Genomic DNA, 21,431 nt, shown 5'->3' with positions numbered 1-21,431 from the left:
AACAATTGTGAGGTTTTTATGCATGCTAAAGTTAATCAAAGGTCATCACTCCATCAAAAAACTAACTTTCTCCCTGGTATGGATTCACCTCAGCAAAACTAAAGGAACAAAACATGTTTATCACTATGCCTTATGCACACAATTAATCCTATCACTGGTGGTCAATAAATGAAACACTGTTATAAAAATTTTAAAATACAAAAATCTATTTTTAATTCAGAATTAATAAATAAAAATTCTAAATCTAAAGAAAATTTACTATCACTTGAAAACAACACAAAATTTAATTAATTCTTGAATTAAATCACAAATGTTGATCAAGAAATTTAATTAATCAAACAAAATTTAAACTATTAAGAAATACTTAAGATTTGAAAAGAAAATCTAAGTAAATGAAAATTATATCAACTATGCAATGTTAAACTATTAAGAAACACTTAAATATTAGCAAGAGCATGCAAAAATGCACAAAAATGAAATGTGTAAAAAATGAAATAAATTCACCCAAAATAATTTCACTTAACTGACTGGTCTAATAAACACAAATCAATACTCACAAAAATCCTTCTTCTTATTTTAGAAGCAGCAGTTGCTGTAATTCAATCCTACGTATTTGCCGCTCTAAGAACCCTCTATGCTAGAGAAGTAAACTAATACCAAAACACGGACACCATGCCTACCACCTAGTAGACGTCAGACCATGACCCCTTACCGGATCCATTAGAGCCATAATACTTACCACAGGACTTGTAAAATGATTCCACCAATTTAACATAGACCTTTTAATCCTAGGAGTCATCGCAACATTACTAACAATAATCCAATGATGACGGGATATTACACGAGAAGGGACATATCAAGGCCTACACACATCAAAAGTAGTCAACGGCCTCCGGTGAGGAATGATTTTATTTATTGCCTCCGAAGTTCTATTTTTCTTTTCATTCTTCTGAGCTTTTTTTCCATAGAAGACTATCCCCCACTGTAGAGCTAGGAACATGCTGACCACCAGCAGCAATCAACACCTTCAATCCGTTCCAAATTCCTCTTCTAAACACAGCAATTTTACTGGCCTCAGGAGCCACCGTAACTTGAGCTCACCATGCACTTCTTGCCTCTAATCACACCCAAGCCCTTCAAAGTTTGGCACTCACTGTCACCTTAGGTATATACTTCACAGCCCTACAAGCTATAGAATACAACGAATCCCCTTTCACAATTGCAGACTCTGTTTACGGATCAACGTTCCTCGTAGCCACAAGGTTCCACGGGCTTCATGTAATTATTGGATCCTGCTTCCTTCTTGTATCTCTACCGAATATACATATGCCACTTCTCTTCAGCCCACCACTTTGGCTTTGAAGCAGCCGCCTGATACTGACACTTCGTAGACGTAGTATGACTATTCCTCTATATCTCAATCTACTGATGAGGAGGATAATCAAATGACTATCTAGTATAATTAGTACAATTGACTTCCTTCCAATCAATTAGTCTGGTATTTCCAGGATAATCAATGCTAATCACAATCGTCCTTATCAGCATCATTCTAGCTATCTCAACAGCAGTCATACTCATCTCCACCCTCTTAGCAAAAAAAACATTGCTGATCGAGAAAAAAGATCCCCATTCGAGTGTGGGTTCGACCCAAAAGGATCTGCTCGCATGCCCTTTTCCTTACGATTTTTCTTAATCGCTATCATTTTCTTAATTTTCAACGTGGAAATTACCCTCTTACTCCCCCTAACCACTATCATTACCTTTACAAACGTAAAAACATGAACCGTAACAGGCTTATTCTTTCTCCTTGTTCTACTCCTAGGGCTCTATCATGAGTGGGCGCAAGGGGCTCTAGAATGATCAGAGTAAGAGATCATAGTCAACCATGATATTTGATTTGCACTCATAAGGTGCTCCAAGGAGCTGATCTTAGTTGAAAAGCGAACGTTGCACCTAGTTTCGACCTAGGCCCTGGTAAACATACCTTCAATTAGTTAGTTAAAACCAAATAGAGGTATACCACTGTTAATGGTACCATTGAACTCAAGTTCTAACTAAGGGAAAAACAAGGAGGAGAGGAAGCTTCTAACTTCAATCTCAGGCGGTTAAACTCCGTCTTTATTCCTAGGTTTTTATAGTGTAATTAACACACTACATTTTCATTGTAGAGCTAAAGGTACAAATCCTTTTTAAAATACTCAAGGGCAAACCTGCCACCTCCACAGCTTCAATGTGACGCTCACAATGTTAAGCTTCTTAAGTTTAGATAATTAAAAGTAACCCCACTAATCAAACCAGTAAAATCACTAAATAAGTTTTAATTCTATTTTCCTGAACAGATTGAAGATAACCAGAAGATTTCATTAAAGTTCTATAAATACCCTGTCCACCGTAATACTCAGATCAACCACCGTCTCCCAACTGAGAGTAAACGGAGCCGCCCCCTAAAACCTTCCGCCTGACACCAATAGTAGAGAGTAGGGGCATAAACCACATGGAACCAGAAAACACAACCACAGGATACAATCTTAAAGACTTAAGCTTATAGTTTTCTACCATCAAATTCAAAACATATCCAACAAAGCCCCCGATTAAACTAACAGCTAAAGCAAGCAATTTCATAGGAAGAGTTAAACAGATTATAACAGGAGCTGGAAACACAAGTCAAGAGACAGCAGCCCCACCCACTACAGCCCCAGCTCTCAATCCAAGCATAGGCCAAGTCATTAAGACATCAGAGTCACTTACTGAAGAAACTGAACTCAAATTATAATCTCCACTAAGCCTATAGTAAACCAGACGAAACCTGTAACAAACAGTAAGACCAGTGGCCAAAGCTAATAATCAAAAACAAACCTCATTCAAAGGATTTAAAAAAGCCACTTCTAAAATTAAATCCTTAGAATAAAACCCAGCTAAAAAAGGAAAACCACAAAGAGCAAGATTGGCCAAATTAATGCATATCACCCTAATGGGCATAAAATTGACTAACCCCCCTATTATTCGGATATCCTGATAATCCCCAACCCTATGAATAATAGACCCAGCACACACGAATAAAAGAGCTTTAAACAAAGCATGAGTTAAAAGATGAAAGAAAGCCAAAGTAGCCCAACCCAACCTTAAGATAGTAATTATTACACCCAATTGACTTAAAGTAGAAAGAGCAATAATTTTCTTCAAGTCAGTTTCAAAATTAGCCCCTAACCCGGCCATAAACATGGTTAAACACCCCAACAACAGCAACAAGGTACAGTACTAGCAAAAGAAGACATCAACCTAGGACTAAACCGAATTAAAAGATAAACCCCAGCAGTAACCAGTGTCGAAGAGTGGACTAAAGCAGAAACAGGGGTCGGAGCTGCCATCGCAGCAGGAAGTCAAGCGGAAAATGGAATTTGAGCTCTTTTAGTTATAGCCGCCAACACAACCAAAAAAATAACATATCTATTAGCGATAGACTCCCCACCGACATAAAAATAAAAATTCCAGCCCCCTAAACTCAATATCAAAGAGATACCAAGTAAAATAGCGACATCACCAACCCGATTTGATAAAGCAGTCAACATTCCAGCACCAGCAGATTTTTCATTCTGATAATAAATGACTAAAGCATAAGACACTAACCCTAGGCCGTCTCAACCCAACAAAATACTAATTATGTTGGGACTAATAATTAATAAAAGCATAGAGAGAACAAATCCTAAAACTAAGTATATAAAACGCCCGATATTATGATCCCCAGACATGTAACCACCTCTATAAAATAAAACTATAGAAGAAATAAAACAAACAAAAGACATAAACATCATCGATATTCAATCAACAATTAAAGCCATTTCAACGCTAGCCCTATTAATCCTGACCAACTCCCAGTCCAAAAAATAACAGCAACCAGAAAAAAGCAAGTTCAAAGAAGTAACTAAACTAACGACAGATACGATCAATAAAAATACTATACTCCTTAAATTCATTTTATTATTCCACAACACTGCCTAAAATAAAAAATTATATCTTTCGATCCACAAACCAACATTTTATTTAAACTATTTAAGCTTTTAGCAAACCATAATCGAACCTTTCAACACTAAAATATTTAAAGGCAATCAATGAAGCATTAAAACTAAATACTCCCGAACCTTACCAGAACAACAAGAAAACAAAGCTCTAAAATATTTCCCATGCTGACTTAAAGAAAACATATAAAGCCTATAAGCAGCTCTTAAAAAAGAAAGAAGAGCAACCGGAAGTATTGCCAACAACGCCCAAGAAACTACACTTAAAATAAGACTAATCTCACCTAATAAATTAACTGTAGGAGGCGCAGCTATATTGCCAGCTCTCAGTAAAAATCACCACAAAGCTATAGTAGGCATAAAGTTAAGTAGACCCTTTCTAACCAACAACCTTCGTCTTCCCAGACGCTCATACACTATGTTAGCCAAACAAAATAAACCGGAAGAACAAAGACCATGTCCCACCATCACAGAAACAGCACCAGACAGCCCCCACCACCTGAAAACACTAAGGCCACATAATACCAACCCCATATGTGCCACAGAAGAATAAGCAATTAAAACCTTGATATCAGTCTGACGTAAACAAATGAAACTCACAAAAATTCCCCCCAACAGGCCCACCGAGACCCACAATCACCTGAAAGTTACAGCTGAATGAACAAAAAGAGGACATACACGTACCAAACCATACCCACCTAATTTCAACAGAACACCAGCCAAAATCATAGACCCGGCCACTGGAGCTTCCACATGAGCTTTAGGTAATCACAAATGAACTAAATAAACTGGAGGCTTAACGATAAAAGCCATAATCCTACAAACATACCAAACCCCCAGTAGCCGCCTCGCCCTACAATCAGGAACCAAAGACAAACCAAAAGTCACAGAGCCTCCACTTCTATACAAACTCAAAATAGAAATTAATAAAGGCAAAGACCCAAACAAAATGTAAAACAATATGTATACACTGGTTTGCAATCGCTCAGGCTGATATCCTCATCCTAGAATTAAAATTATAGTAGGAATTAAAGAACTTTCAAAACACATAAAATATTAAATAATCAAGACAAGAAAAAGTTAGCACCAAACTCAATAACAAAAAGACATTAACCAACAAGAACACTTTGTCAAAATCCTTAAAATTTTCAACCTTCTGTCTTCTTCTGACAACAAGAGCCATAATCCAAAAACTTAATAAAATTAAAATGTACCCAATATAATCCAACCCAAACCCAAGACCTAAGCAAGAAAAAGAGAACCCATTAAGTGAATAGACCCCGAATACAAAACTGGCCACAAATAAAGATACCTGCACAGCTAATCATCTATCAACTACCAAAGTTATCAACAAAACCATCAAAATAAACTTTAACATCTTAAAACATTAAAACTCCCAAAATTATCACTACCATGGCTACGAACGATAGAAACAAGAAGAGCCAAAGCCAGGGCCCCCTCACAAGCAGCAAGAGTAAGAAAAAACAACACGAAATATAAATCCCCCCCTAAATGACCGAAAGCCTGAGCCATAAACCAAAAAATATTTACTATAATGAACTCTAAACTCAACAGCACATTTAATAAATGCTTCCGCTTACCCACAAAAGCCAACAAGCCACAGCACAAACAGAACAAAGGAACGTAGAGTCAAAAATTGGAAATTGTCATTAGTTTCAATAGTTTCAATAAAATAATGGTCTTGTAAACCGTAGATGAATTTACTGTTCTTGAAGCTCAGAAAGAAGAAATCATTCCCATCCTCAGTCACCAAAACTAATATTTTACATAAACTACTTTCTGCATCAACACATTGCTTCTATCTTCTTTTTTACTAATATCCTCTTCAATTTGCTTCACTCGTATAACGCACCCCTTAGCCATAGGACTAACACTAATCCTCCAAACTATTTTAATCTGTGTATCTGCAGGCCTTTTATCAAAATTCATATGATTCTCTTATACCCTATTTTTGATTTTTCTAGGAGCCACACTAGTCTTATTCATTTACGTAGCCTCCATTGCCTCAAATGAAACATTCAAGCTATCAATTAAAATAATTTCAGCTTTCACTCTACCCCTATCTATAATACTCATTTTACCTTTCACACACCAAATAATAACTCCAACTAAAGACTCTGCAGAGCTCTCATTCCTAAGAAGCCTTCAAGACATACAATCAACACAAATATCACTCAGGCACATATACAATCCTACCACAGCTACACTCACAGGAATAATCATCTTATATCTTCTATTAACCCTTATCGTCGTAGTCAAACTAAGATCAACCTTTTCAGGACCTCTCCGAACATCCTAATGACAGCACCCATACGAAAATCACATCCCCTACTTAAAATCGCCAACGGAGCTTTGGTAGATTTACCTAATCCAGCTAACATTTCTATTCTATGAAATTTTGGTTCTCTACTAGGCATATGCTTAATAGTTCAAATCGCAACAAGACTATTTTTAGCTATACACTACACAGCAAATGTAGATTTAGCATTCTCAAGAGTAGCTCACATTTGCCGAGATGTAAAGTATGGATGACTCCTTCGAACAGTACACGCCAACGGCGCCTCATTCTTCTTTATTTGCTTGTACAGACACATCGGACGAGGAATCTACTATGGGTCATTCTTATATATGCACACCTGATCAGTTGGAGTAATTATTTTATTTCTGACTATAGCAACAGCATTTCTAGGATACATACTCCCCTGAGGACAAATATTCTGAGGAGCCACTGTAATTACCAACTTAATATCTGCAATTCCATTTGTAGGAACAGACTTGGTACAATGAATTTGGGGGGGATTCGCAGTAAGTAACGCAACGCTAACACGATTTTTCACCTTCCACTTCCTGTTCCCATTCATTATCGCAGTTGCCTCTATAGTCCATATTTTATTTTTACACCAAACAGGATCTAACAATCCCTTAGGAATCTCCAGACAACTAGAAAAAATTCCCTTTCACCCCTACTTCTCGTTCAAAGACATCGTAGGATTCGTAGTCACACTAGCTGCCCTCATCCTCCTCACACTCCTCGATCCTTATCTCCTAGGAGACCCAGACAACTTCATTCCGGCCAACCCCCTGGTCACCCCCGCTCATATTCAACCAGAATGATATTTCCTATTCGCTTACGCAATTCTACGATCAATCCCCAATAAACTAGGAGGAGTTATCGCCTTAGTGATATCAGTAGCCATTTTATTCATCTTACCATTTACACACAAAAACAAATTCCGAAGATTAGCCTTCTACCCAGTCAGACAAATCTTATTCTGATCTATAATTACAATCGTAATTTTATTGACATGAATCGGTGCTCGACCAGTAGAAGACCCTTACATCCTCACAGGACAGATCTTAACAGTCTTATATTTCTCATTCTTCATTATTAACCCGCTAGCAATAGTTGTATGAGACAAACTCATAGACTGACTATTCATCTTTAGGAAGACAAGTGTTTTGAAAGCACCCAACAAGAGTTCGAATCTCTTAATAGTCTATCCTAATTTCTTTACAAAGCTATACTAGGGTAACCTCCAAAAAAACCTTCAACCCTATAAAAAAAATACAATAATTTAACGCCACAGGAAGAAACCTTTTTCAAGCAAGATACATCAACTTGTCATAACGGAACCGAGGTAAAGTGCCACGCACCCATACAAAACAGAAACCGATAAACATAATTTTCACATAAAACAGTAAGGAAACAAGTCCACTCCCTAAGAAAATAATAGAAAAAAGAGCTCTCAGAAACAAAATCCTAGCATACTCAGCTATAAAAATTAAAGCAAATCCTCCTCCTCTGTACTCGGTATTAAATCCTGACACTAACTCAGATTCACCTTCCGCGAAATCAAAAGGAGTTCGGTTACTTTCAGCCAAACAAGAAGCAAACCATAACAAAGCCAAAGGAAACCCTAAAATAAAAAACCAACAATAACGCTGATACCTCTCAAACAATCTCAAATCAAAACCACCTACCAAAAACAACATGCTTAATAGAATCAAAGCAAGACTCACCTCGTAAGAAATAGTCTGAGCAACAGCACGAAGACAACCCAAAAGAGAATACTTAGAATTAGAAGCCCAACCAGCGCCCATAGTAGAATACACTCTTGCTCTCGTGCAACAGAGAAAAAACAAAACACCGAACTCAAAACAAAACAATCCCAACTCGTACGGCATTAAACACCAACAAACCAAGGCAATAAATAACCTAAACACAGGAGACAAATAATAAGGAATAAAATTACTCATGGTAGGAAAAGTTTGCTCTTTAGTAAATAACTTAACAGCATCAGCAAAAGGCTGTAATAAACCAGCATAGCCTACTTTATCAGGGCCCTTACGAATCTGAATATAACCTAGGGTCTTACGCTCAAGTAATGTAAAGAAAGCTACAGAAACCAAAACTAAAATCACTAAAATTAAATAACTAACCAACTTAATCAAAATTATCACAGAAAGAAAGCACAAATGGACCCCTTCCTATTGCCTATAGTAATCACTATATTAACGGATCCTAAATCCGACGCACTAATCTGCCAAGGCAATCCATTAAAGTTTATCTTATACAAAGATTATCCCAAAAGCTCAATCCTTTCATACTAAAGCCATTTTTTAACCACTAAAAGATAGAAACCAACCTGGCTCACAATGGTTTGAACTCAAATCATGTAAAATTTTAAAGGTCGAACAGACCCACCAGCTAAACGGCTACACCTAGCTGAAATTTTAATTCAACATCGAGGTCGCAACTACTCTTGTCGATAAGAACTCTCAAAGAAAATCACGCTGTTATCCCTAAAGTAACTTATTCTCCTAATCCCCAAAGAAGGATCAAATCCTAATTAATACTATAAAATTAAATAGACAGTTACACATTATATCTTCATCTCCAGACGAAACTACTTTTCACTTACATCGCAAGTTAAGCCCAAATTATATCAAGTTTTATAGGGTCTTATCGTCCCCCTAAACAATTTGAGCCTTTTCACTCAAAAGTTAAATTCAAACATCGTAAAGGAGACAGCTTGTCCCTCGTCCAACCATTCATTCAAGCCTCCAATTAAAAGACTACTGACTATGCTACCTTCGCACGGTCAAATTACCGTGGCCCTTTAAATAAATCAGTGGGCAGGCTAGACTTTATAACTAATTCACACAGACATGTTTTTGATAAACAGGCGGGGACAAAATTTGCCGAGTTCCTTCTAAACGCACCTCAAACTATTTAAAAAATAAATAACACTCAAAAATAACTTCAATTTTACTTATATAAACATTTTAACTGCCACTTAATCAATAAATGACATTTCCCGCTAATAAAAGCAAACACCTTATAAAAATAAAAAAACCTCAATATTACTTTAACGTTATACTAAGATGGCTGATTTTAAGCCCACCTCAAATGACAACCAATAAAGCGCTCAACAAAACAACAGATAAGAAGCTCATTCCTCCTACCATAACTATCAAATTAAACTCTAACTTGACACAGAATTAAATTCATTCAACGGAAAACCAGATATACAAAGATCGACTAACATATCACCACTAAAGATTCATTACAAATCACTTTACCACGTAAAAAAGCAACAAAATCTAGCTCTCCTTGTTTCGGGACTCCATGACTAACATGCCAATTTAGTTCACCCCTGATACAAAAGGTACGAAAACTCAACACTACTTTAACCTAATTCAATAACATTTCCATCACTGTACTCATTAACTATAACCTCAATAACAAAATTCTACAGAATACTAATCAACAAAATCAATTAATTTTTCATCTAACTAAACTACGCACAAACCCCACTAATAATAAACAATTATTAAGTAGTGCCCAAAAGGCAATCCCTCCAGCGTAAGTGGAGTGCTTAAACATTAGCTACAACTCATACTCCTAGATGCATTTTCCAATACAACTACTATGTTACGACTTATCTCACTTTAAAGAATGAGAGCGACGGGCGATGTGTACATATCCTAGAGCTACTATCAATCTAACATATTAAAAAAGAAATACGATTAAATCCACCTTCAATTTGAATAACACTTTTTCAAACTTCAAATTATGCTTTTAAATATGGTCAAAAGTTGCAAAAATTAACTTTACCTTACACAAACCTGTGAAAACTTTCACAAGATTACCCCAAATGCTGCAGCTTGAAATTCACTTTTCTGATAGGCGCCATTACCACTACATACACTTATTACTACAGTTATCAGATCTCAAAAGCTAAGATTGATATCAATCTTCTTCTTTATCTTCAGCTTTTCCCATCTTTATATGGGGTCGCTGTTTGTTATTAGTCTTCTCCATCTTCTGCGATCATGCACCATTACCTCACTCACGTTCTTCTCCTGCATGTCCCTGTTAACTGTGTCTCTCCATCTCATTCTTGGTCTACCTCTCCTCCTTGTTCCAGGCACTTCCATATTCATGGTTCTTTTACATACAGAATCCTCCTCTCTTCTCATAACATGTCCAAACCATTGTAATCGTCTCTGTTGCAGCAGCTTTGATATTTCTGTAACTTTCACTGTCCCTCTTATGAAGTCATTCCTTATCCTGTCTCTTCTTGTCACTCCGCACATCCAACGTAGCATTCTCATTTCTGCCACTTCCATCTTTCTCTCTTGTGCTTTCTTCATGGGTCATGTTTCACAACTATACATCAACACAGGTCTGACAATGCTCTTGTACATTTTTCCCTTCATCTTTACATTAAATCTTTTGTCACATAACACACCTGATGTTTTCCTCCAATTGTACCAAGCTGATTGTATTCTGTGGTTCACTTCCTCCTCCATCCCTCCACAATCAGTGACACACAACCCAAGGTACTTAAAGGATGTAGCTCTTTTTACTTCTGCCTGCAATCGCCATGTCCTGTTACTCAATAACTTATTCGTATTTCTCATAAAAGGCATAAGTGACTTTAAGGGAAATTGCTTTGGACAAGCTCTCAACGCGATTAACACAACATGCGTGTGGCTAATTATGACTGGCATGTTTATAAAACAACGCAAAGAATGCGAGTCTTCCTTTAACTTAACTGTCAACGCACTTATCACTCGTGATGACGATTCAAACATCTGGTCTAACACATTAAAAATCTCCTCTCTCTATTACATTATTATTAAGAAACATGTTATTAATTTTAATTTACACTGTTAGGTTACGTAAATGATTAATATTTGTGAGATCTGACATTACAAAGACATTTATACAAAACTATTACTAATATACCTAATACACTACATATCTCTTATACAAAGAAAAAGCAATGACAATTACAAAGCATATAATAATATTCTGGAAAAATCATACCTCATACATCTTACAAGAGAATATAATGAGAGTCCTCCCCCCCGGGAGATTAGTTATCCTGGGTTTGATCCAACGATTCACAACAGGATAAATAATCTCCTGTTACATTGTGCTTCCCAAAAATGTTCTCTATTTTTACACAGTAGTGTTAAAAAATTAGTCAGGGGAGCGATAACATCCAGCCATGCCCAAAAATCTTTGTAGTTGTTTCCTGGTAGTAGCGGGGGGTAGCCTTACGGATACCCTCTACATTAGCGTCAACAGGAGCGAGAAGGCCTTTTCCAGCTTCAAATCCCAGGTACTGAACAGTTGCCTTTCCAAACTCACTCTTTTCTAGGTTGACTGTTAGTCCTGCTTCCCGTAGTTTCTTGAACAGTTTTCTTAAAATCTTCAGACGCTCTTCCCATGTTGTTGAATAAATCGCTATGTTATCAAGGTATACATCTACTCCCTCTATGGATCCTAGCAGTTGATCCATCACTCATTAGAATGTTGCAGGTGCATTCATTAGACCAAATGGCAAAACAGTGTATTGATACAGTCCAAAAGGAGTAATAAAAGCTAACAGCAATTTATCATTCTCATCTAAGTGAATTTGATGATAATACCCTTTTAACAAATCTATCTTGGAAACAAACCTAGCTTGCCCAATATTATGAAGTAACTGATCTAAAGAGGCAAGGAATAATTGTCAGCCACACTGATGGAATTCAATTTCGTATAATCAGTACACATCCTAAATGAGCCATCTGTTTTCTTCACTAACACACATGGAGACCTATAATGACTTGAACTGGGTTCTGCTGCAAAAAATACTCAATTTCTTTCTTCAAAACATCTCGATGAAAAGGTGATAAGCGATGTGCTCTCTGTGTAAAAGATTTTCCATCTTTAATCTTTATCTCATGTTTTGTCAGATCGGTACACCTAGGTACATCTGAAAAAATTTCTGGGAAACTTCGAATCACTTCACTTAATTCACTACTTTGCTCAACACTCAGATGTTTTAGTTTATCCTTCAAATTTTGCAATATTGAAGAATTGTTCATCTTGCTTTCAGCTCCCAATTCATAGCCATCCTCGTCCTCTGTGGATGAAGTTGTCTGTGTTACTGAAACTGTTTCAGTTTTAGTCTCTGAGAAGTAAGGTTTCAAAAGATTCAAATGCATCTTCCTCTGTTGTTTCCGTCTTCCCGGTGTTTCAATCACATAGGTTCTATCACCTAACTTCTCTATTATCTTGTAAGGAGGACCTTGAAAGTTATTGGTAAGGGGAAATCTTTTCACTGGTAAGAACACTAGAACTTGCTGTCCTGCACTAAATCTTCTTAGTTTAGCCTTAGCATCATATCTTCTTTTCATTTTCTCTCGACTTATTTTCAGATTTTCTAAAGAGAATTTTCTAATTTCTCTTAACCTTTTTCTCAAGTTCTTCACATATTCTCCTTGGATTTCCTCTTGATTTTCTTCCCAATTTCTCTGAAAGAATCTTCATTGGACATCTCACTTCTCGACCAAAAATCATTGCATTTGGTAAACATCCCATGCTTTCTTGATAAGCATTCCTAACTTCAAAAAACATTAAGGGTAAACCAGCATCCCATTCTCTTCCTGATTCATAACAGTATTTTGTTAACATACTTTTCAATGTCTGGTGGAACCTTTCCAAGGCTCCTTGAAGTTTCTGGATGATAAGCAGTTGATAACTGTTGTTTCACCCATAAGTTCATCACATCCTGGAACAATTTAGAAATAAAGTTCATTCCTCTGTCACTTTGCACAATTTCTGGTATTCCAAACTTGGAGAAAAGCTCCATCAACTTCTCAGCAATTACCTTGGCGCTTATGTTTCTTATAGGAATCACCTCAGGATACCTTGCCTTAGGACACATTAATTTTTACAGATATTTATTTCCTTTCTTGGTTTTTGGAGGCGGACCAACCACATCTATAATCATCTTGCTAAAGGGTTCTCCTCCAACTTCTATAGGTTGTAGGGGGGCTTTCTGAATGGTTTCATTCGGTTTTCCAGCTAGCCTACTTGGCAGGCGTGTGACACTCTCGACAGAACCTGTTAACATCCTTGTGAAGTCCAGGCCAGAAAGAATACTTCATTATCTCCTCAACAGTCTTCCTGATTCCCATATGTCCAGACTCGTGTGCTACTGCAACCGCTTGCTTCCTCAATGGATATGGAATCAGAATTTGATGATACTGACCCCATTCAGTGTTTCCTGGTATATCTGCAGGTCTGTGCTTCCTCATTAGCAATCCTTCCTTTAAATAATAACAGGAAGGAGTTTGTTGCATCTCTTCTTGATCAACAACTCTGAAGAACAAATCAGCCAACGTTGTATCCTTCTGCAGTTCTATTAGCTTCTCTCTAATCACTTGACCAGCTTCAAGGGCTGAACTCTCAATATCTGCTGATTCGGCTACTGTAGTTTCACTACTATCTTCAGGAACACTCTGACTACTACAAGTCTCTTCAAGAACAACAGGTTCTTCTTCTTGGGAAATCTCTTCATTGCTAACACTACAGGAAACCTCACTTTCCTGGAACAGCTCTTCTAATCTCAAAGATCCTTCATTTGATCCTTCTTGTGCAGGTAAATACTCAGTTTCTTCACTTACAGATGTAGTTACACAAATTGGAAACAGGTGGGGGTTATTCTTCACTAAATCCACCATAGGACTAATCCTCGACGGTTTGTCTGTCACTATAGGACAAGGAACAAATGGTACACCACCTACTTCATTATCCAGTAAAACATGTACACCTTTAACGCTAGTGAGTCCTTTACAGCAAAATCAACATTCTCTGTCACTAATTCACACGATGGGTGCAAGCGGCATATAGAAGTTACCTCTTCTCCTCCTATACCCTTTAAAATAACTGAATCTCCTATGAGATTCTTCTCCAACTGTGGGTGAGCATCACAAACTACCACACTATGGTTACTCCCAGTATCACGTAATACCTTGACTGGTACCTGCACACTCCCTTCTTGAGTTGCCAGCATACCTTCATAGATACATGGCTTAAAAGCCTCCAAGCTGCTCAGCCAGTCACTGCTTGAAGTTACATTTCCACTGGTTGCTAAGCAATCTCCTTGTTTAGTTTCAGTCTTACATAAAGTCTCAATCTTCCCCACAATGCTCTTCCTAGTCTGTTTCACCTGGTCACCTTTGACTACTTGACCAACTGGCTGTGACTGTTGTTGTGTCTGATAACAATCTCGACTATAGTGTCCTGCTCTTCCAGACTTGAAGCAGACAACATTAGTCTTCTGTACCTCTCTTGAGAAACTGGATGATGAGGGTTTAACATTCGATTGCTGAGGGGTATTACCTGGCTTTGTACTGGTATTACCACTAGAAGGATTCCCACTTAACAACTTGTTCCTGAAATTTGGATGAGACCTAAAACTTGTGCGCTGTTGGTTCTGGTACTTGACATTATTGGTATGCCTACTACTTATGATATTGTAATCTTCATGCAATGTAGCAGTTTTGTCAAGTTTCTTAACATCTCTCTCTCTCTCTCTCTCTCTCTCTCTCAAATAGGATCTTATGTGTTCAGGAATTCCTCTAAGATACTGCTCTAGGACTACCAATTCCTCAAGTTCATCCACAGATTTAACTTTAGCAGCCCCCAACCATCGTTTGAAACACCTTCTCACTTTGTAGGCATAATCCAAGAAAGTCATCTTCTCATCCTTTCTTAAAGATCTGAATCTTTCATTGTAATACTCAGGGGTCATTTGGTAAACTTGTAGTACATTGTGTTTGAGTACCTTGTACTCTTTACACTGATCAGCTGATAAGGCTAAATAGGCACTTCTTCCTTTACCAATGAGAACACACTGCAACAAGACTGACCATCTATCTTCTGGCCATCGCATACCTGAAGCCACTTTTTCAAAGTAATCAAAAAATCATCTAGAGCTTCTTCGGTAAACTTTGGAATTAACTTACGTACTCTAACCACATCAAATACAGGGTCTGAATTACCTTGGGTAGGGCTAGACGGTGTTACAGGTAACTTGGAGCGAGCTTCTAATAATTTCATCTCCCTCTCATAATCTTCCTTCTTCCTTGCTCTCTCTCTTTCCTCTCTTTCTCTTTCTTCTTCTGCTGCTCTTTCTTCTTCTCTTTCTTTTCTTTCTCTTTTCTCTCTGTCCTCTCTTTCTTTATCTGTCAGTCTTCTTTCTCTTTCTGCCAGCATTCTTAGCCTAATCAAGTTTTCTTCTCTTTCTTTTTCTGCTTGCATTTCAATTTAATCAAGTTTTCTTCTGCAGCTATGCTTTGAAGCTCTACTGCATCACTTTTCTCTTTCTTTTTCACCTCAGATCAGCATTAGCTATCAGTTGCTCTTGCCTATTTATAAATTCTGCCTCAGCTGCATTCAATAATTCTTGTGCCTCTCCTAACTCTTCATCTATTTTACCAGAGTCCAATAACGCTTGGACTGCAATACATGCCACTAGACACATTACCCCTACAGGCCACTGCTAAAGCAGTCCACTATGCCTTAGTCATGTTGGACTCAGATAAATCTTGGATGGAAGGGGCTGCTAAAAACTCCTGAACATTGAACAGAGCCATTGTCTCTAAGTTAATAAAATGCAAAAACAACTATGTTTCATTCTCCTATAAAACAAAAATCCCTAACACCACAAGTATAAATAATAAACTAGAGTGATCATTTGTTTTTTTCCTGGGTTTGGGCATCAAACTTTATTGTCACAAAGCATTCCAAGTGCCTGATTATTACACTACTAATCATAGAATTCAAATCTTACCTCACTTACAACCAGATACCTGAACTCTCATAACAATAAAAATACGACTTTGTACTCTAAAGGCAACAGAGATCCCTTAAAAAGCTTATTAACCAAATGAGGTATCAACATTTAAATACACTAAAGTATATCAAAACAATTGTGAGGTTTTTATATATGCTAAAGTTAATCAAAGGGCATCACTACATCAAACAACTGTAACTGTCTCCCTGGTATCGATTCACTTCTGCAAAACTAAAGGAACAAAACATGTTTATCACTATGCCTTATGCACACAATTAATCCTATCACTGATGTTCAATGAATGCAACACTGTTATAAAAATTTTAAAATACAAAAATTCATTTTTTAATTCAAAATTAATCAATCAAAACTCTAAATCTAAAGAAAATTTACTATTACTTGAAAACAACACAAAATTCAATTAACTCTTGAATTAAATCACAAATGTTAATTTTTCAAGAAATTGAATTAATCAATCAAAATTTAAACTATTAAGAAATACTCAAGATTTGAAAAGAAAATCTAAGTAAATGAAAATAAAATCAAGAATGCAATGTTAAACTATTAAGAAACACTAAAGATGCTAATCAATTAATTTGCAAATACAAGAACATACAAAAATACACAAAAATGAAATGTGTAAAAAATGGAATAAATTCATCAAAAATAACTTCACTTAACTGACTGGTCTTATAAACACAAATCAATACACTCACAAAAATCAATTCAGTTTGAATAACACCTTTTCAATCTTTTCACATTTCAAATTATGCTTTTAACTATGGTCAAAAGTTGCAAAAATTCAATTTACCTTACACACAAACTTGTGAAAACTTTCACAAGAATACCCCATATACTGCAGCTTGAAATTCACTTTCCTGATAGGCACCATTACCACTATATACACTTATTACTACGGTTACCAGACCTCAAAAGCTAAGATTAACATCAGTGACCACAATAAATTTACTCTACGTTACAAACTTCTCTTTCTTGAAAAGGAGAAGAGAGAGAGAGAGAGAGAGAGAGAGAGAGAGAGAGAGAGAGAGAGAGAGAGAGAGAGAGAGAGAACCAGTGCAACTGGTCTCTAAAATCAGAATGAACAAATTTCTAGGTTTCCCGCTAGCAGCAAAACAACTAGATGACGTCATTATTAAGGCAAAATGTTCTGGGGCCGAGATCCATAGAATATTCTACAACATTTTGGGAACGAAATCCATGGAATAATTTAGACTTTGGGTCACAAGACGTGATCAGAATTGGCCGATACAATCTTACAAAAAATGACGTAATCGCCATGTGCTTTTACTCAATAACTTGTTCGTATTTCTCAAAAAATACGTGACTTTAAGGGAAGTCGCTTTGGACAAGCTCTCATGTGATCGATACAACATGCATGTGGCTAATTATGACTGGCATGTTTATAAAACAAAGCGAAGAATGGGAGTCTTCCTTTAACTTAACTGTCAACGCACTTATCACTCTTAGTGACAATTTGAACATTTGGTCTAACAGACTAAAAATTGCTCTCTATTATGTGATTATTATGAAACACATTATTAATTTTAAATTATGCTCTTGAGTTATCTAAGTCACTCACATTTATACATAACTATTACTAGTACACAGAATACACTACATATATCTCTTGTACAAAAAAAAATTCATACGACAATTACAAAGCATATCATGTTATTCTGGAAAAATCATGTTTTATAAATCTTACAAGAGAATACCATGAGATTATATATGTTATATACAATAATCCCTCAAATATCTGGGTTGCCATTATCCGAAACTCAACATTATACAGCACACCCGGACTAGGATCAAAGCCCACAAGATATATATATGATATATAAAAATTTTTAAAACTCGAAAAAATCGACCTCCGATTGTTGGCAATGCTGCGTGTCCTCAAGAAATTGTTGGTAACACTGCCTTCACTCAGACTGACTGAGAAAGGGTTGGGGGGTGGGAGATTCCTTGAGAAGTGTCCATGGTGCGGGGGGTTGGATGGCTTGGCGCCATCGGAGCGGAGGGGTTGTAACGCTGGGTAGAGGAAGGCTCAGAGAAAGGTTGTTTTGGAACGTGGGTGAAGCTGGGGGTAACATCTGTGGCTGGGAGGGGATGAAGATGTAGAGTTCAATGGATGAAGAGGGCTAGGTAGACGTGACTTGACAGAGTTCGTTTGGTTTTGTGTTTTTATGTTTATGATATAGTAATTCACATTTTATTAAAGGATATGTACATTACACACACACACACACACAGAGAGAGAGAGAGAGAGAGAGAGAGAGAGAGAGAGAGAGAGAGAGAGAGAGAGGTGAAATATCAACAGTGATAAAATATTCTCCTGTGTACTGTTATAATATGAGTGTGGTAATCATACTTAGGAGTCAAGTAAGCTAAAATACAGTACCTTAAGTCTAACAAAGCAAAGAAAAAAAAAAGGCAACATGTACATACACTTTAATTCTGTGGCTTGGGTAAACTAGTAAAGTCCCTACTCAATGGGTTCTCTGTAATGAACGTCCCGTTTTCTGCGGTGCCTTCACGTGCGACCTAAGGTCGGACGAACACAACCTTATTATCATTATTATGAATTGTATATTTATTATCTGTTCAGTTGACCTTGCACCACGTATATGCGACAGAGTATCTTTATGTCTAACCAGTCATTGTTAATCATTATGTTTTCTGTATGTACCTGTCCTGTTTTGTGTAGAGAAATAGTTTGACCTCAGGTCACCTGTAAATTTTTGTACCCGCGGTCTCTGCGTATACGAAGACGTCCGCACGCCACTTTATACGCGGGTAGCTTCATCAATAAACTATTACGGGCTGCTCTAGGAGCAAGAGCCCGTGCTGGCACAAGGCCAGCTAAATCTAAAACAACAACAATCAATAAACTAGCAGTACTTGTCTTCCTGCTCATTATTTCGCACCTCTCTCACAAACTTGCTACAGCCTGTTTGGTTTTGTGTTGCCTTTATAAGAAATTCAAATTTTAAATATTTTAACGGTGAATAGGGATGAAATATCAACAGTCATAAAGTATTCTCTTGTGTACTTTTATAATATGTGTGATAATCATACTTAGAGTCAACTAAACTTGTAATGAAATGCGGTTCAGTAAATCAGGCAAAGCAAAAAATATGACAACACATACCTACTGCGTGTGCACGGACTCATTTGATAGCATCGTGAACTTCTTAGAGTTTGTTTAGTTTCAAGTTTTTATGTTTATCGTACAGTAATTCATACTTCATTAAAGGATATTTAAAGTACTGATATATGGAGAGAGAGAGAGAGAGAGAGAGAGAGAGAGAGAGAGAGAGAGAGAGAGAGAGAGAGAGAGAGAGAGAGAGAGAGAGAACTGGGGTGTGTTTACATTAAAGCCTAGTACTCTTACACTATTTTGTGTGTATTTCATGCTACAGTTTTCTTGTTTATATTTATGCTGTATTTCAACCATGCATAGGGTATGTATGTATGCTCATGCACTCAGTCCATGCCATCAGTGAATTTCGTACAGCCTGTTTGGTTTCGTCTTGCCTACCTATGAAATTTGCATTTTAAATATTTTTACGGTGATTAGAGATGAAATATCATCAGTTATAAAATATTCTATTGTGTACTGTTATGATATGTTTGATACTCATACTTAGAGTCAGCTAAACTCATAATAAAAACGGTACAGTAAATCAAGCAAAGCAAAAAAAAAAAAAAAAAAGCAACAAGTATGTACATAAGCACGCACTCATTCGGTGGTGTCGTGAACTTCCTGGAGTTTTAGTGTCGTGTTTTTTGTTTATGATACAGTAATGCATATTTCATTAAAGGATATGTACCATACTGAGAGAGAGAGAGAGAGAGAGAGAGAGAGAGAGAGAGAGAGAGAGAGAGAGAGAGAGAGAGAGAGGTTGGAAACTGAGGTATGTTTACACCCGTATACAAATAAATCAAGAAAAAGCTGTTTTATGATTTTGAGGGATTTTACTTTAACATAAATTGTTAATTAACCTTTGTATAACCGTTTTTACATTTATGTACAAATATGAAAATTATAATTCCATTAATATAGTCAATTCTTTTAGCAAGTAAAAAATATATTCCTAATTCTTTCGGTATTAGGCTCAACCAGCTGATGCTTAGAATGTAAATGTTACAAATGGTGAAACGATCGTTTTTTTAACACATATTACAATGATAATTTACCAATATAATAATACAGTATAAATGGATTCTGTAAGTAAAATGACAGTTTCATTACCTTTATCTTAAATGCTGCTGTAATGGGCTATTTGACTTTTGCAAATGCATCCTGTGAGTGTAACACATGGTCTAGCCAAGGTATATAGTTCACACATAGCCTGCACATTTTTATCTCATGTATGGTAATACAATAGGGTAACAGCTGATAAGGAAGTTGCTATATAAAAAAATATGGTAGGCTGTGGGTAAACAGGAATGCTACCTGCCTACTGAACTGCGCCATTTACTAGGGAGAGAGAAAGAGGTGGTTTTTGTTCCCAATATGGGTAGAAAAAGATAGATATTTGCCTTTTGCATAAAGTTTCAATTTAAAGTGTGATGGTTGTTGTTTATAGGCATGCCGAGTGTTTGCAGTTATGTGGCATTGGCAAGGTTAGGTGAGGAAGGTTACAGAGTTGCCTTTGATCACCCTTATAGTCTATTTTTTTAAACCTGGCAAACTTGTACTTGGCTGCTTGCCACTGATTGGATGAATGTCCTGTTGCCCGATTCTCAGTTTTGTTTTCACACTGTTTTAGAATTGTGATTATATGGTCATAGAACGAGTTAAGAGCTAAATTATGTAATGGTATGTAAATATCAGTTGTAATAAACGTAAGTATTAAGAACTTACGTACCGAATTATTAGATACGAGGTATGTTCAATAAGTAATGAGAAAATGTCAGGCGAGACACTAAATATGATTTGATCAAAATACTACTTCATGGTGAAGTACACATACATATATTCTATAAAATGACAAACTGGCAACTTTCTATATTTGTAGGTCTGAGTGCAGCGGTGAATGTGGTGGAACCAGTCTGATCCGGTTTGCCAATCTGTGAACACTTCGCAAAATGCAGGGAAACATGGAGCAACATTACGCCATCAAATTTTGTGTTAAACTTAAGAAAACCAAACAAGAAGCTTATGGAATGTTAAAGGAGGCCTATGGGGATGAACAGATGAGCCAAGCAAGTTTCTATCGGTGGT

At 36.7% G+C, this 21,431-nt stretch overlaps 2 protein-coding genes and 2 pseudogenes across 8 annotated transcripts in view; 1 reads left to right on the top strand and 3 right to left on the bottom strand.

The window, feature by feature from the left end:
* Positions 1-21,431, bottom strand: part of LOC136847155 (putative inorganic phosphate cotransporter) — a 59,664-nt gene that overhangs the window by 18,775 nt on the left and 19,458 nt on the right. The window lies entirely within an intron of this gene.
* On the top strand, positions 474-1,458 carry LOC136847489 (cytochrome c oxidase subunit 3-like; annotated as a pseudogene).
* Positions 1,533-4,845, bottom strand: LOC136847152 (NADH-ubiquinone oxidoreductase chain 5-like; annotated as a pseudogene).
* On the bottom strand, positions 7,500-11,851 carry LOC136847488 (NADH-ubiquinone oxidoreductase chain 1-like). Its single transcript, XM_067119230.1, has 2 exons — positions 11,611-11,851; positions 7,500-8,449 (listed from the first exon to the last, which is right to left on the bottom strand). The coding sequence occupies exons 1-2, from the start codon at positions 11,849-11,851 to the stop codon at positions 7,638-7,640; spliced, it is 1,053 nt and encodes a 350-aa protein (XP_066975331.1). The 3' UTR covers positions 7,500-7,637.

The sequence above is a fragment of the Macrobrachium rosenbergii genome, chromosome 16, assembly GCF_040412425.1.
Source record: "Macrobrachium rosenbergii isolate ZJJX-2024 chromosome 16, ASM4041242v1, whole genome shotgun sequence".
Lineage (NCBI taxonomy): Eukaryota > Metazoa > Arthropoda > Malacostraca > Decapoda > Palaemonidae > Macrobrachium > Macrobrachium rosenbergii.
This window is presented reverse-complemented; position numbering and strand designations above follow the sequence as displayed.